The sequence below is a fragment of the Elgaria multicarinata genome, chromosome 2 (assembly GCF_023053635.1).
Source record: "Elgaria multicarinata webbii isolate HBS135686 ecotype San Diego chromosome 2, rElgMul1.1.pri, whole genome shotgun sequence".
Taxonomy (NCBI): domain Eukaryota; kingdom Metazoa; phylum Chordata; class Lepidosauria; order Squamata; family Anguidae; genus Elgaria; species Elgaria multicarinata.
In genome coordinates, this window is record NC_086172.1 from 13,848,070 (window position 1) to 13,865,158 (window position 17,089).

The following is a 17,089-nucleotide window of genomic DNA, read 5'->3' on the forward strand; positions in this document are numbered from 1 at the left end:
GAATATCAGAACAGATGGTTTGGCAATGCTCTTTGAAATGAAGTATTGATGTTCAGGTGTTTGCTTTGCAGTTGAGTAAAATATGCAAATGTGCTGCATATTCAGGGAATGTCTTTAGCTATGTTACTACCAGTGGCTATCAAATGCATGCTTTGTGTTCATATTTTAGGATTATATTCAGAGTTTAGCTTGTGCAAATCTTTCATAGAATAGCAGAGTTGCAAGGGGCCTACAAGGCCATCGAGTCCAACCCCCTGCTCAATGCAGGAATCCACCCTAAAGCATCCCTGACAGATGGTTGTCCAGCTGCCTCTTGAAGGCCTTTAGTGTGGGAGAGCCCACAACCTCCCTAGGTAACTGATTCCATTGTCGTACTGCTCTAACAGTCAGGAAGTTTTTCCTGATGTCCAGCTGGACATCATAATATTTCCATAATATTCATGCAGTTCTTGAAGTCTCACCAACTTGCATGAAAATGTCAACCCTTCCATGGGGAATAGCATTATGCCAATTTAGATTTTAGTTACAGTGGCTTGATAAGTGGTGTACTCTTAAGCTCTCCTCTCTACCTTCTTGTTTTTTGTTTATATCTTACTGAGTATCTGTGTTTTCCCCCTGCAGTTTGCTATGTGGGTGGATGCTGTTATATTTGTCTTCAGCCTTGAGGATGAAATTAGCTTCCAGACTGTGTACCACTACTATACCCGTATGGCTAACTATCGCAACGCTAATGAAATCCCAATGGTACTAGTGGGAACTCAGGGTAAGTGATTCCTCTTGTGCCGTACATTCTTCCTTGAAAAAAATCATTTAATTGTTGTTCGCCACTAACTTTTGTTTTATATACATGTTTAGAAAAACTGTATTGATTTGCATTTTCCTGAGGGTATGTACCTCAGCCATTTCCAATTATAATGTTTTAAGAAGGTTTTGTTGTTCTTGTTAAGCCCTTAATCAGAACCTGTTGAATGGATGACTAGTTTAAATTCTATCTGAGGATTAAGCATTCTTTTCTCTAGTCCACAGTGTGTCTGTGTAAAGGAAACAATATGAAACAGCTCAGAAGACAGCTGGAGCCTAAATGGCGTAAGACTCATCATGAAGGTGATTGAGCATGCGCAAGAGTGTATAATTGCAGCTAATGCATGGTGGTGAAGGCAGCAAAGAAGGCTTACTTTGCTGCCTCCACCACCTCCTCAAGTAGCCATCCAATTGAGCTTTTCCAAGTAACTAGAGGGTTATTGTCATCTACCCCAGTGAATCCATTATTAGAATCCCGGAGGCCCACTGTGATGGGTTTGCAAGAAACATCAGGGATAAAATTGGCCGCCTTCATGCTGACTTGAACACTGCTATTGGTGCAGTGTCTTCTGAGGTGTTCAGTGCATTATCTTACCCTGTTTTGAGATCAGTTTCAGTTTTGGGAGACTGAAGATGTGGACAAGATGCTTGAATTTGTATGACCCACCAATGCTCTCTTGAACCTTGCCTTCGTGACTTCTTCGAGCTAGCCATGGGAGACTGACTGGATGGATCAGGGTAGCGGTGAACTCATCATTGTGGTCACTACTGCCTTGAAGGAGGTGGTTGTGCAACCACTCCTGAAAGAACCTTCTCTGGACCCAGAAATCTGTGTCAACTATCATCCAGTCTCTAATACTCCCTTTCTGGGTAAAGTGCTTGAGAGAGTGGCAGCACTGCAGCTGCAAGCGCTCTTAAATGAAACTGATCATTGAACCCATTCCAGTCTGTTTAAGTCTGATTTGGGGAGCAAATTAGCCTTGGTTTCCTGGATGGAAAAGGAACGGAGAATGTAACCCTGTTCCTTCTTGGTCTCTCAGTGGCTTTTATACCACTCAATAGCCGAAGCTCTCCGGGCGGTTCACAAAAATTAAAACCACCAGACACAAATCAAAGTATCAAACAAACAACAGTATAAAAGCACAATAAAAATACTATATAAAAGCATAACCAGAATAAAACCAAGCAGCAATAGAGAGATTTATGCAGATTTAAAATGCAGATTTAAAACAGCAAGGTTAAAAGACTATGATAAACTGTTAAAATACTGGGAGAATCAGAAGGTCTTCACCTGGCGTCAAAAGAATATAACGTAGGTGCTGGGTGAAGCTCTCTAGGGACCTCATTCCATAGCCGGGGTGCCACAGCAGAGAAGGCCTTCCTCCTGGTAGCCACATGCCTCATTTCCTTTAGCAGGGGCTCATGGAGAAAGACCCCTGAGGATGATCTTATGGTCTGGGCAGGCACTTACAGCATTCCTTCAGATAACCTGCCCCAAAGCTATTTAGGGCTTTGAATGTTAAAACCAGCACTTTGAATCGGGCCCGGACCTGGAATGGCAGCTAGTGAAGCTGAGAAAGGACTGGCATAGTGTGGTCTCATTGGCCAGTCCTTGTTAACAGTCTGGCTGCCCTGTTTTGTACCAGTTGAAGTTTCCGGACCGTTTTCAAAGGCAGCCCCATGTATAATGCATTGCAGTAACCCACATGAGAGGTTATCAGAGCGTGGATAACTGTAGCTACGCTATCTTTGTCCAAATAAGGGCGCAGTTGGTATATCAACCTAAGCTGATAAAAGATACTCCTTGCCACTGCATCCACCTGTGCCTCAAATGACAGTTCTGGATCCAGGAGCACCCCCAAACTACAAACCTGATCCTTTAGGGGGAGTGCAACCCCTCCTAAACCTTGTCCATGGATTGGGAGTTGGAGGCACTGTTTTACAGTGGTTCAACTCTTACTTGAGGGGTCATTTCCAGAGAATAGTATCGGATGACTGTGCCTTGGCTCCTTGCAGTTGATCTGTGGTACCACAGGGCACTACCTAGTCTCCAATGTAATTTAATGTCTATTTGAAGCCTTTGGGAATGACCATTAGGAGTTTTGGGGCAAGGTTTCACCAGCAGGCTGATGACATCCAGCTCTATTTCTCTGTGACATCTGTATTAGGAGAGACTGTACATGTTCTGAACTGATGCCTGGATGAGGGCTAGTAAACTGAAGCTGAATCCTGATAAGACAGAGACCTTATGGGTGGACAGTTCCCTGGTCCAGGAGTTGGGTGTTTGTTCTGGATGGAGTTGAGCTCCCTCTGAAGGAACAAATTTGTAGACTGGGGGTTCTCCTGGAACAATCATTTTCACTGAAGGCCCAGGTTATCTCAATGGCGCCAACAATGCCCGTTCCTGGATAGCAACACCTTAGGTATTGTGATCCATGTACTGGTCATCTCACAATTAGACTGTTGAAATGTGCTATGTGTTGGGCTGTGTTGGAAGCTGCAGTTAGTGCAGAATGCAGCAGTTAGAGGACTCAGTAGGACACTTAGCTGTGTTCACATTACACTTGTGTTAAAAGAACTGAACTGGCTCCCTATTAGGTAGCAAGCCATGTTCATTGTTATGTTGTTGGCATACAAAGTCCTAAACAACGTTGGACCAGGATATCTAGCAGACTGCCTTCCCCTAGATATATCCAACTGATCTTTCAGGGGAGGCCTTGCTGCATGTTCCATGCCCAACTGAATGTTTCCATGTAATATCTCGGCGGAAGGCCTGTGCAGTTGAGGCACCCACCCTCTGCAAAACACTGCCCTGTGCAGTTCGGGAGGCAGAAAATGTGGTATGTTCTGAAACACTTCCTAAAAATTTACTTGTTCAACCAGGCCTTTTTGAGCTTGTAATTAATTGCAACTAATCATATGCTGCTTCATCTTACTGTTACTTATTTTGGATAATCAGAAGCCTACAGCTCTTAAATTGTCATCAAATTTGCATATAGCACTTTTGTGCTATAGTACTATCAGATTGTATGCTTACAGTAGATGTCCCACATGTCACCCTGTGTCACCCTAGCAAATCCACATTACCGGCATTATTTTGTAGCATAGATGAAAAATCCCTCATTAGTTGCATAATGATTAAGGCTCTGGGATGTGATTTTATTTGTACCAAAGTCTTGCTTCTGACCTGGTGACTTCTGTGCTTGCTAAAGCCTCGATAAAGCAAATACAGTTTGAGATGCCACCCAGTGAAGAATGCCAAGTGCATTATGTTCAGTTCTTTTTTTAATTTGGCAATAAGTTGGTTTGCAGGTTCCTCTGCAAAGTTAAACATCAGTAGCTTACATAAATCTGTCTGTGCTGGAGTAGACCTTGGTTCAAAATAGTCGCTTGGATCCAAAAATCCTACTGTGCCAGTGGAAAGAACATTTGCTCATTTGTCAGTTTTCTTTGCCAATTTCTCCACCCCACCACCACTTATCTGCAGCCTCCCTGCAATGTACTTGCAAACCACAGGAAGGTCCCCTAATCATCTAGACCTTGTGTTGAAGACACAAGGGGGACTTCAGAGGAGTGCCTTCTGCTTACTTAGAGGGATCTTCGGATTGAATCCTCAGACACAAAACAGTGGCCAGTCATACATCCCTGGAAAGCTCACAATCGAAACAAAATCGAGATATTCATTCCTTATTTCTCATTCCCAGGCAAATGCTGATTCTGTCATACTCTCAATCATGTGATAATGTTTATTATTAATAAATAATAATAATCAGGGTGAATGTTTCCACTCTCTCCAGGTATGCTTATGGATTCTAACACAGAGAATATGGAATCATAAGTAGTGATTATTCTAAATTTTTTGACATTGAGTCTTAGGCAGAAGTGGTGCAAGAAGAATTGAGAGTATGAGGGAATATGATTGTAATAGAAGAACAATGAATATATATGACTTTCTTGGTGCATGGATCAGCATCTGAGGGCTACAAGCTTTATTGGTACAATCTGTTTTTATAGCGCTTGATAGTATTTTAGTGGATATTTATTTATTGCCCATTTGTATACTTTTTTTCCCCATTTGTATACTTTTTAATGACTTTTTTAATCCACTCCGAGAGGATCCTACCCTTAGAAGTGGCCTAAAAATAATTTTAAATAAATAAGTAAAATCTTCACATTTGATTCAAAATGACTACAACTCTCAATACGATCAGGAATCCAGCTTAATTAGGGTCCCTAGTTGTGCACAGAGCTGTTCTCACATTCAAATGAATGTGAGTAGAAGTCTTTGTAGACCATGCTGCTCAGCAGGACAAGGCTGGGGGCCAAAGGCAGGGCTGAAAAGGCAGGGCCTGGGGTATGTTGGCCGCATGTGCAGCCCTGTCCCTAGTTTTAGCCCGCATATGTTCTGGAGAACTCATGAAAAGGGCTTCACTGGATGTTTAATCTATCCGTCATGTTTATGCTTAAGATTTAGGGTGTGTGATGTTAGTTTGAAAAGTTTTTGAGGGCCGCTGGCAAGTTAGCCTTGTGTTCTAAATTCCACTACGTTGGTTCCGCATGGAGTTTAGGACAAGGTAGCCCAGGTCTGTCAAGCTTTGCTTTGCCCACAAAGGCCCTAGCTGGTGCCATTGGTGCATCTTGTCTAGTTATTGGAAAGACATGTGGTTGGAGAGAGGAAAACACACACAGCAGTAAAGCTTGGATTGGACCCAGACAATTGTTTGCATAAAATGCTACATAGGGTTAGTTTAAGTCTTCTCAGTTAAATATACTGTTTCAAAATTTCTAGTCTTCCAGACTAAAGATATTGACTATTCTAAACGCTATGTGCTTGTGCATTTAGTTCTTTAATTTCTGTATCTCAGAATAATAATTTGAACAAATAAATTTAAAATAGAAGCATATGAGGTCCCCCCAAAAACAGCAAGGATTTTGACTTGCTCATCTTTAATACTTTGTTTTAGGGGAGAAATGGCTGATATTTAGAATTCTGTGTCTTGGATTTAAGCACTTCCTTGGGGGGGGAAAAGCCCCTAATCCTTCTGTTTCTTTATAGATGCTATAACTTCCAGTAATCCTCGTGTCATTGATGATGCTAGAGCACGGAAGCTGTCAAATGATCTGAAGAGATGCACCTACTATGAAACCTGTGCTACCTATGGGCTGAATGTGGAGCGAGTTTTTCAGGATGGTAAATACATGTTTTTTTCTGCACAATATGTCACAGCACTTAATTAAGGTCTGTCTTTAGCAGTGCCATTATTGAATCAATTGGTTAAAAAAATACATCTGAGTCACACCATGTTTGTCCATATTACTGATCTCCTTGTGTAGCTTAACTAGTTTATCTCCATGTTTGAAGTAAGAGGCAATTAAGCAGGCATCGTATTAGGTTATACTGAAATATATTGAATACTATTTACTAGAGACCTGCAATTAACATTTTGCCTGAAAATTCTCCTTCTCTTCCTCCGGTTTCTACCCAACCCTGTCTATTCTGTATAAGGGATTAACAGCCTGGTCCTATGCCTGTAAGTGCAGCGGAGCCTACTTCCATGTAACGATGCATGGGCTCTGCCCAGGACGGAAAAGAAGAAAAAGTTGCCATTGGTGTCCTGCTGCTCTTTTGGCTGCAGCAGTTTTGCAAAGAGGCTGCATGTCATAAGCTCCAAGAACAGTCATTTAAGAACAACTGCTGCTGGAGTAAATGACAAACTGCTTCGTTGCAAAGATTGTTGTGATGACCAAGAACCAGCCAGATCGACTGAAGGTGGGAGGCTGCCCCAGCTTCTCCTTGGAGAGAAAAGGGGGTAAACCACGTTGAGTTCATGTTGAACTAAACATGGATTGGAGGTGACTGAGGACCTAGTTCACTGAGGTGGTAAACATGTGTCTGGACTGTACCACTTAAGACTGCAAGTGGCTTTTGATACCATCGACCAGGGTATCCTTCTGGATAGGTTGTCTGAGCTGGGAGTTGGAGGCACTGCGTTGTAGTGGTTCTGCTCCTACTTGGATGGCCGATTCCAGAAGATGGTGCTGGGGGATTTTTGCTCTGTGCCGTGGCATTTAGGACATGGGGTTCCACAGGGCTCTGTTTTATCCCCTATGCTGTTTAACATTTACATGAAACCACTGGGAGAGGTTATCTGGAGATGTGGGTTGAGGTGTCATCAATATGCAAATGACACCCAGCTCTACCTCTCCTTTTCATCAAACTCAGGTGAGGCAGTGGCTGTTCTGAATCAATGCCTGAGCATGGTATTGGACTAGATGAGGGTCAATAAACTGAGACTCAATCCAGACAAGATGGAGGTACTGGCTAGGTGATGTTCACCCTGTTCTGGATGAGGTTGCATTCCCCCTAAAGGATCGGGTTCATAGTTTGGGGTGCTCTTGGATCCAGAACTGTCAATTGAGGCACAGGTGAATTCAGTGGCAAAGAGCACCTTTTATCAGCTTAGGCTGATATACCAACTACGCCCTTATCTGGACAGAGATAGCCTAGCTACAGTTATCCATGCTCTGATAACCTCTCGTTTGGATTACTGCTATGTGTTATATGTGGGGCTGCCTTTGAAAACGGTCCAGAAACTTCAACTGGTACAAAACATGGCAGCACATTTACTAACAGGGACTGGCCAATGAGACCACATCACACCAGTCCTTTTCCAGCTTCATTGGCTGCCAGTCCAAGTCTGGGACTGATTCAAAGTGCTGGTATTATTTATTTATTACATTTTTATACCACCCAATAGCTGAAGCTCTCTGGGTGGTTATTAACATTAACATTTAAAGCCCTAAACAGCTTGGGGCCAGGCTGTCTAAAGGAACACCTCCTCCCATATGTACCTGCCCGGACCCTGAGGTCATCCTCTGGGGTCCTTCTCCATGAGCCCCTGCCAAAGGAAGTGAGGCAGGTGGCTACCAGGAGGAAGGCCTTCTCTGCTGTGGCACCCCAGCTGTGGAATGAGCTCCCTAAAGAGGTTCGCCTGGCACCTGCACTATATTCTTTCAGACGCCAGGTGAAGACCTTTTTATTCTCTCAGCATTTTAACTGTCTATAAATTTAATTTTAACTTTGCTGTTTTAAATTTGTATTTCTGCACTGCTGATTTTATCCTGGTTGTGCTTTTATATTGCATTTTATATCATCTTTCTATACTGTTTGTTTTATACTTTGAATGGTTTTAATTCTTGTGAATCGCCCAGAAAGCTTTGGCTATTGGGTGGTATTAAAATGCAATAAATAAATGGTGATGGGCTTTTACAGTAGCATGATCCTTCACACACCCCAAAATGCCTGCACATAAAAGCTAGATGTAAAGGAGAAGTCTAGCCTGGAACCTCTTCTCTCTGACAGTTACTTTCCTATGTGGAGGAGAGTCTTTTTATATGGAGCATCATTCAATCACCTGGCCCCTCTCCCACCTTTAGTCTCAAATAGTACAGCTTAGATGCTCAGTCACCACCTCTGAGAATTAAGACACGCTCCACATCAAGCTGTCTCTGGCTCCCTCCTTTTGGGTGATGTTTTTACTGTCGGCACACAGAACTGAAGCACAATATAAGATTAAAATGATCTTGATTACTATATATGGAATCAAATATATTAAGTATGCAAGAACCATTACAAAATGCCATTTTGTCCAACTCTCTGACATGTCTAGGTAATTTCTTCAGTTCTTTGAGCACTATACTTTTGACTTCACAGGATATTGACAGGGTCTAATTGGAAAGAAACACAGTAGAAAGACAACGAGTGTGCATATAAGCTGTGGGCTAGTTCCACTCTGGTACCAAAGGAAAAAATGCAATAAAAGAGTCTTATTAATAGTCAACCCATTAACCAAAGTTTCTACTTTCCCCGTTCCTTTGCTGTTTTTCTTTCGAATTCCGGCAGGGAAGTGAATTAGTTTTAACCAATCATGTTGCTCTTAGTATTACTGTTCTCTCATATATGAGCAAATAAGTATTATGGACCAGGGGGGAGTTTTTGCCTCCTCTAGGCAGTTTCATAGTTCCATGAGTTATGTTATCGTTTGGCAACAGGCCTTAGAAGCTTCACACAGTGGCTGTGTTCTCACTACTCCTCTCAGAGGGCTGTGAAGAGGCAGCCCTGGTGTATTTCCTTCTTGTGAGTGTGAAAGCGAAAAGTCAGGGGTGAGCGTGCTCAGTTACGCGATGGCAGTTGCCCAGATCTGTAGAGCAGTTTTGTGGTCTTCCTCTGGAAATTTCTCAGAGACAGGCATCCCAGAACATCTTCTGTGTTTGTGACGTCTGGAGTTGCAAGTACTAACTCCTAACTAGAGATGGCCAAGCTATTTCCTGTTCACTTTGGATTGGTTTGGAAAAGATGTCAGTTCTTTCCAAAACTATCCGCAAGAACTTGGATCATTTTCTGAGCCAATAAAGCCTCACAAAGGGATTCCCTTCCTTTTATTTAACTGGATGGCAGCAGGAGCAGAAGAGGGAGGGAGGGAGAGATTCCCCTCCCCTCTTTTTCCTGTGCGCTGCTGCTGTTTTTTATTTATTTATTTATTGCATTTTTATACCGCCCAATAGCCGAAGTTGATTTATACTATGGGCTTGAGAAAAGATTCAGACGAGTGGGAGATGGAACTGAATAGCACCCTCTGATATGGAATAACATCCTCATATTTAAGCATCAGCAATCCTGCACATGTTTTAAGGACAAACAAACGTTAATACCGTATTTCTTCAGTTCTGAGACACACTTCCCCCCCTCCCCCATATAAACATCTCTAAAAACGGGGTGCGTCTTAGAATCGCGGGTGCGATTATTTTTTCTTAGAATCAAAGCTTTTTTTTCTGTTGGTGGTATTGAAATTAGTGTGCATCTTACCATCGATGGCGTGTTACAATCGAAGAAATATGGTAGTACAGTTTCATAAAGAGTGCTTTACGAGTGAAAGGGTTCTTTTGGCTCCCTCTTGTGGAAATTCATCTCAAAAGCAGGTTGCATCTACTCTCCACCCCCAAATTACCAACATAGTTACTGAACGTATTCCTATGGGGAACATGTTTTTGTTTCTCCATTCTAATTTTCATAACCTTAGTGGCAGCCCCAAATTTCTTTCCACCAGAGTACTTGCTTCTTGGCTGCAAATCTCCTTGATTGATGCCTGATATTTGCCATTAACCCAGCCAGGATACCCACCGTATCATTTCTATTTGGCTACCTAAGCACTTGCAGTTTAGTGAATGGGATTATAAATAAACATGGGTACAGGATAATTAATTTTTTCCCTCCAGTTACTATGGACTATCACTCTGTTCCTGGTGTGTGTGCGTGCACGCGCACACACGTGCATACATAACAAGCAAATATTTATGCCTTGCTGTTCTGTCTCTGAGTTTCCAGAGAAGATAATAATTAAAACCATCACTTTAAAACCACAATCCCTTCACTGAATTAGAAAAATAAAACATTGCTAATGTTGAAATCTTTAAACCTGTGCCAGTAATTTCTTTATTTATTACATTTATATACCACCCAATAGCCAAACCTCTCTGGGTTTTTCACAATAATTAAAATCATAAAATGCAACATAAGATGCACTATTAAACTGCAGTATCAAATAGAAGTAAAAGCCAAAATAAAACCAACGAAGATTTTAAATACAGTAAGATAAAACAATGTTTTAAAACACAGTAAGTTAAAACAATGGGATTTAATAATAATAATAATAATAATAATAATAATAATAATAATAATAATTTTATTTCTTACCCACTTCTCTATTTTGATCTTTATTCATTCTTCTCACTGGTAAAATGCTCAATTCATATAACGGAACTGACATGGAAAGTAGCGTTTCTTGTGGCAGTCAACTCTACTAGAAGGGTTGGAGAACTCCATGCCCTGTCAGTGTGGGAGGAGCTCTGTCTTTCACCAGAGCAGAATGATTATCTGCATGGCCCCACCATATAAGTTGAAAACAAATATCATGTTCCACCATGCTCAGGACATGGTGCTATCAAAATTGTTGTTCTAACTGGCCAAATTCAAGGGTTCCTAAGATGTACATTAGGCAAACACAGGACCCCAGACGTTTGGATAGCCTGTTTGGATCCTACAGACGGGGTAAATAAGCACCAAATGTCAAGAAGTATTATCAACCATAGCATTGGAGAATGTGGTGCCATGGCTTACTGTTCATCCGACAAGCCTTGCCCTGTGGGAATCATGGACCATTCTGTTCAGGGGCACTGGCCACTCAGGCTCCCATTGAAGATAACGGTCAGGCAGCCGCTTGGGCTGATCCCTCTAATTTTATCTGGCACAATACAGCTATTAAATACGCTTTGCCCAAGGTGCTTCCTGTCCACTGGGTTCTTGAGCAGATCATGTGAGTCACCTTGCCTGCCCATATGGGATACTGCTATTGGATATATCTTCTCTGTTGGCTCCACTCCTCTGCTGGCCAAGAACGGGGCGTGTTTGCACAAACACAGAGGGGGAAATAAGCCACGGGGTGGGGATTTGTCTAATTACCCTCACCAGCATGGCTTGCTGTGTTATGTGAACCCAGTGAGGGTGGTTTATTGTTGTGATTAACAAATCACCTCAGAATCCTACAGTAGCCCATGATTTCTGATTCCTGACTGCAAGCTGAGCAGAAGCAGAGAAAAGGAGCTACCTCAGCTGGACTAGGAGCTACAAAAGGAGGCCAGCTCCCCGAGAGAGAGCGCGATCAGGGCAAGTGAACAGGGAGAGCTAACAGGAGTTTGACAGGGGGAGCTCGGCAGCGGAGGTCAAGGGGGAGGTCCTTAACAAAATTTTCATCACATATAGTAGGGGACTTTGTTGTGTACCTTCAGAGAGGACAGGACAAAGCACAGGCAATTCCACTATAATCGGAAAGGAAAAAACAAAACAGAAATAGACAATATGGTCGGAAACACCTCCCAGAGTGCAGGACACAGAATAACGGGCTCAAGTTAAAGGAAACCAGATTCCAGCTGGACATCAGGAAAAACGTCCTGACTGTTAGAGCAGTACGACAATGGAACCAGTTACCTAGGGAGGTTGTGGGCTCTCCCACACTAGAGGCCTTCAAGAGGCAGCTGGACCACCATCTGTCAGGGATGCTTTAGGGTGGATTCCTGCACTGAGCAGGGGGTTGGACTCGATGGCCTTGTAGGCCCCTTCCGACTCTGCTATTCTATGATTCTATGAAAGGAGTCTCTAGTGGTGGTGACCTGCTAAATGTGTGCAATTTTTGTGTTCCTGCCTGAGATCAACATTGCGTACACCTGCAACAAGTGCAAGCTGGTTGCACTATTGGAAGAAAAAGTAAGAAGACTTGAGTCGCGAGTGTCCACCTCCAAGGAATAAGAGAAAGCGAAGAGTTCTTAGAACGGTGGAACTGCAACAGCAACAAGAAGCACAAGAGGCTGAAGAGCAACAGCAAGCTGAAGCAGGAGTATGCTGAGGTGAGGAAAGCCAATGAAGAGGAAACTCCCTGGAAAAGAGTGACAGTCAGGAGCAGAAGAACTAGAAGACATTCTGCACCAGTGGAAACACTAGAGTTAAGCAACTGCTTTCAACTACTGGAGGAGGAGACTGGAGGACAGCCTGCAGAGGAAGAATTACAGGGGACACTATACAACAGTGAACGAGAGGCAAGAGGTCAGTCAACCAAGAAGAAGAGAAGAGTCGTCGTTGTGGGAGACTCCCTGCTGCGTGTGATTGAAATCCAAGTATATCGTGAAGACCCATGGACTCGCCAGGTATGCTGTCTCCCTGGAGCACAGATTAGAGATGTGACTGAAGGGTGGCCAAAGCTCATAAAGGCCACTGACACATACCCTATGTTCTCATCCATGTGGGAACAAATGATGTTGCCAAGTGGAGCTACAAAGAAATCATGTCAGACTTTGAAGCTCTGGGAAGTACGAGTGGGGTACCGCAGGGCACCCAGTGCTCTTCAACATTTTTATTAATGATTTGAATGAGGAGGTGCAGGGAATGCTTATCAAATTTGCAGATGACACCAAATTGGGTGGGATAGTGAATACCTTGAAAGACAGAAACAACCTTCAAAGTGACCTGGATAGGCTGGAGTGCTGAGCTGAAAACAGCAGAATGAAATTTAATACGGATAAATGCCAAGTTCTACACCTAGGAAAAAGACACCAAATGCACAGTTACAAGATGGGGGATGCTTGGCGCAGCAATACTAGAAATGAGAAGGATCTTGGAATTGTTGTAGATCACAAGCTGCATATGAGCCAACAGTGTAATGTGGCTTCAAAAAAAGCAAATGCTATTTTGGGCTGCATTAATACAAGTATAGCTTCCAAATTGCGTGAGGTACTTGTTCCCTTCTAGTCGGCCCTGGTTAGGCCTCATCTAGAGTATTGTGTGCAGTTCTGGGCTCCACAATTCAAGAAGGATGCAGACAACCTGGAGCGTGATCAGAGGAGGGCAGCCACGATGATCAGGGGTCTCAAAACAAAGCCCTATGAAGAGAGACTGAAAGAACTGGGCTTGTTTAGCCTGGAGAAGAGGAGATTGAGGGGAGACATGATAGCACTCTTCAAATACTTGAAATGTTGTCACACAGAGGAGGGCCAGGATCTCTTCTCGATCTTCCCAGAGTGCAGGACACGGAATAATGGGCTCAAGTTACAGGAAGCCAGATTCCGGCTGGACATCAGGAAAAATTTCCTGACTGTAAGAATAGTACGACAACGGAACCAGTTACCTAGGGAGGTCATGGCTCTCCCATGCTAGAGGCCTTCAAGAGGCAGCTGGACAACCACCTGTCAGATCTGCTTTAGGGTGGGTTCTTGCATTGAGCTGGGGGTTGGACTCAATGGGCTGATAGGCCCCTTCCAACTCTACTATTCTATATTCTGAATGGCTTGTTAATTACAGCAGCAAGCAACCCTCACTGTGTTTGGATGACTCAGCAAGCGATGCCAGTGAAGGTAAATATGTGAATCCCCCCAGCATGCAACTGGCATGCATAGCAAGGGAAATAAGCCACCATGGCTTATTTCCCCCTCCATGATCATGCAAACTCAGTCATCATGAAGAGTTCCGCTGGTCAGCAGAGACTGGACCCAGCAGTCCCACTCTGATGCTGTTCTGGTGAATTTTCTGCATGAGGGATTCTGGGAATTAAAACTCACATTCACATGGTGCCTCATTAACTGGATAGGGCTCCTCAGGCCTTTCTCATCCAGCATACACTTTTACTCTTTTGAGGGAATACTTCTTAATGTCTTGGTTGTAGTTTCAGTTGAATCTAGTGCTTTCAGCTAGTTTTGCAACTGGGGCTAGGGTTAGGGTTAGGGTTCCTCCTCTCAGGATGACACTAAGACTTCTGTGGCCTTTGCCTTCTCAAGTGAGAGAAGTTCATCTGTGGGTTTCCCTCTCCACTGGTGCAAAGTGATTGAGCATCCAGGATGAATGCAAATAGTCTCAGGATGAGGTAAACAAATATATTGATGGATTTAGACCAGATTGTCAAGTCACCAGTGTTTAAAGCACAAGACATTCTGTTGTAAATAATCTCTGCAGACATTGTCACAACCCTTTGAAGAAGACCTAATAATAGAGCACGAGACTGAAATAATAAAGCATGAGACTGAATCTGGCTTCAGTTGTCCATGCTCTGGTAACCTCCAAGTTAGATTACTGCAATGCGCTCTACGTAGGGCTGCCTTTGAAGACAGTTCGGAAGTTGCAGCTCGTGCAAAATGCAGCGGCCAGATTGATTTCGGGAACCAGAAGGTTTGACCATATAACACCTGCTCTGGTCTGCTTGCACTGGCTGCCTGTATGTTTCCGAGCCCAATTCAAGGTGTTGTTTTTGACCTATAAAGCCTTACACGGCTTGGGACCACAATACCTGACGGAACGCCTCTCCCGACGTGAATATACCCGGTCACTACGTTCAACATCTAAGGTCCTCCTCCGGGTGCCTACTCCGAGAGAGGCTTGGAGTGTGGCAACGAGGGACAGGGCCTTTTTGGTGGTGGCCCCCAGACTGTGGAATGATCTCCCTGACGAGGCTCGCCTGGCACCAACGCTGCTATCTTTCCGGCGCCAGGTTAAGACTTTCCTCTTTGCCCAGGCATATGGCGGCACATCTTAATCACCCACATGTTTAGTTTTTTAACGGTTTTTAATGCTTTATATGTGTATGTTCTGTGTTTTAGAATTTTAAATTTTGTATACTTGTTTTTATCTCAATTTTAGAATTTCTGTAAACCGCACAGAGAGCCCTGGCTATGGGAGCGGTATATAAGTGTAATAAATAAATAAATATAAATAAAAATGCATCAGGCTTTTCATCAATAAAATTGCTTTCAGCACCCTGAAGCTATTCTCTCCCTTTGTGTTCACTCTACACTGACCAGAGGGGCAGTTCATAATAAGTCCAAGTTTTTATTCAGGAGCACACATAGTAAAAACCTTTCTTCTGTGTACTTTAATATCAATTTCAATTTTCACACACACACACACACCCATTTTCTTAATTTGCAAAACAAAATATACTTGTGCATTCAACACCTTGCAGTTTCCACATGCATATATTCTATTTATCAAAACATTTCAGGAAAATCATTTTAACATAAAATCATAAAACTACAGCAAAACCCCACAATCCAATCTAAAATCAGCAATGGTAAGTCAGAACCAAGTAACCAAGTCACATTTCTAGAATCCCTGGAAAGAGCGTGATTTCTCAGCACACCGGTAACTCAAAGCAGTAGCTGCTTGAGGGAGGCCCACGGGGGCCACACAGCAGTCGGGAGGGCACGTGCGGCCCTCCAACCTCATCTTGCCCACCCCTGAAACAGAACAATAGTAAAGTGCAATATGAAATCACATTAAAATTCAAAGTGCACAGCATAAATAAAGACTTTCCTATATTTTGTGCAAGAATGTAGGTGTTCAGACTTGACTGGAAGTATTCCCCCCCCATTTATTGTTTATCCCATTGCTATGCCACCCAACATCTAAAGCTTTGTGCAGGTCCAAAGCTCCCTGGGCGGTTGGCGTGTTTTCACAGTGTGAACTGGAGTGTGTTTTTGTTAACTGCTACTAGATGTAACACTGACTGCTTATCAAAGCAGATTTTATCAACAACATCTGAAAAGAGCTAATTATTTTGATAGAACACTGTAGTAATTACTCTGTTCTGCCCTAGGATACTTCATTAATGATCTCAGCCTCTTAGAATTAGCTTGATGTGGTATTAATGTAGAAGAATTGTTCTTGTTCACCATGTATTCAAAGTTGTTTTGTCTTCTGTTCAATTTGACCAATATTATTTCTACATCACATAACTGCCAGCATGTTTGTCGCTGAAGGCAGACATACTGGCAGTTTGTTGCCCTCAACTTGTGTGCTGTGTTAAATTTAAATGGGCGTTAAAGGATGTTTGAAAAAGAACGTTTCTTACTGGACAGCACAGTTAAGTATTTCATAGGTTTGATTTTTGAAGGAATAATGGAATAGGAAATAAGTAGAATTTGCTAATCCATATTGTTGCCATGTCTTACCAGCTGGCAGGATTTTGATGTAATTTAATTAGTCAAATGACTAAGGGCAGCATGTCTACAGCCCTGTCACAGTAATGAGAGGTGAAGCAATTAAGCTTCTGAAACTGAACTTGGATTATGTGCTGTGAAAAGCAAAAGAAAGATGATTTAAAGGACAATAGATTTTATAGCCGTACCAAATAAGGTGGCCAGAGGTGCTTGAATATTCATGCCTGCTGAATGTGCTCCATTTATGGGTCGGTGATGTGGGTCAGTGCAAGTATTAACACAGCCCATCCCTTAGCTGTGGTTTCAGATGTTAATTAGTTAACCATAGTCAACATTACTGTGGACGCAACTGCATAACTAATTCTGATTAAACTCAGCAAGAGAAATTTGTACAGGAGAAGTAGGGAGGCAGCGGGGAGGGTGTGTTGCCATGGTGTGATGCCACGGCTTATCTGTTATCTGTGGCTAAAAGAATGGCAATGTTTGTTTGAGCATCCCTTGTGACTGGATGAATCCCAAATGAAAACTGATGGAACAATATTGCAAATATTTGAATGAAATCTAGGACAGATTCATCCAAAGTACATGACAAAAATAGTTCATTACAGCATCTTGGCCATTCTGACCTCAGAGGGTGTATGAAAAAAATATATTATGATGCAAGTTAAACATTAGATTTGTTGTTGTTTATTCGTTCAGTCGTTTCCGACTCTTCGTGACTTCATGGACCAGCCCACGCCAGAGCTTTCTGTCG

At 42.8% G+C, this 17,089-nt stretch overlaps 1 protein-coding gene across 5 annotated transcripts in view; it reads left to right on the plus strand.

Annotated features, from left to right (window-relative positions):
- Nucleotides 1-17,089, plus strand: part of AGAP1 (ArfGAP with GTPase domain, ankyrin repeat and PH domain 1) — a 452,256-nt gene that overhangs the window by 96,917 nt on the left and 338,250 nt on the right. For all 5 annotated transcript variants that reach the window (XM_063116055.1, XM_063116056.1, XM_063116057.1 and 2 more), the window contains 2 exons: nucleotides 622-763; nucleotides 5,858-5,992. In XM_063116055.1, the coding sequence (XP_062972125.1) occupies nucleotides 622-763; nucleotides 5,858-5,992 (277 nt within the window). The remainder of the gene's footprint in view (nucleotides 1-621; nucleotides 764-5,857; nucleotides 5,993-17,089) is intronic.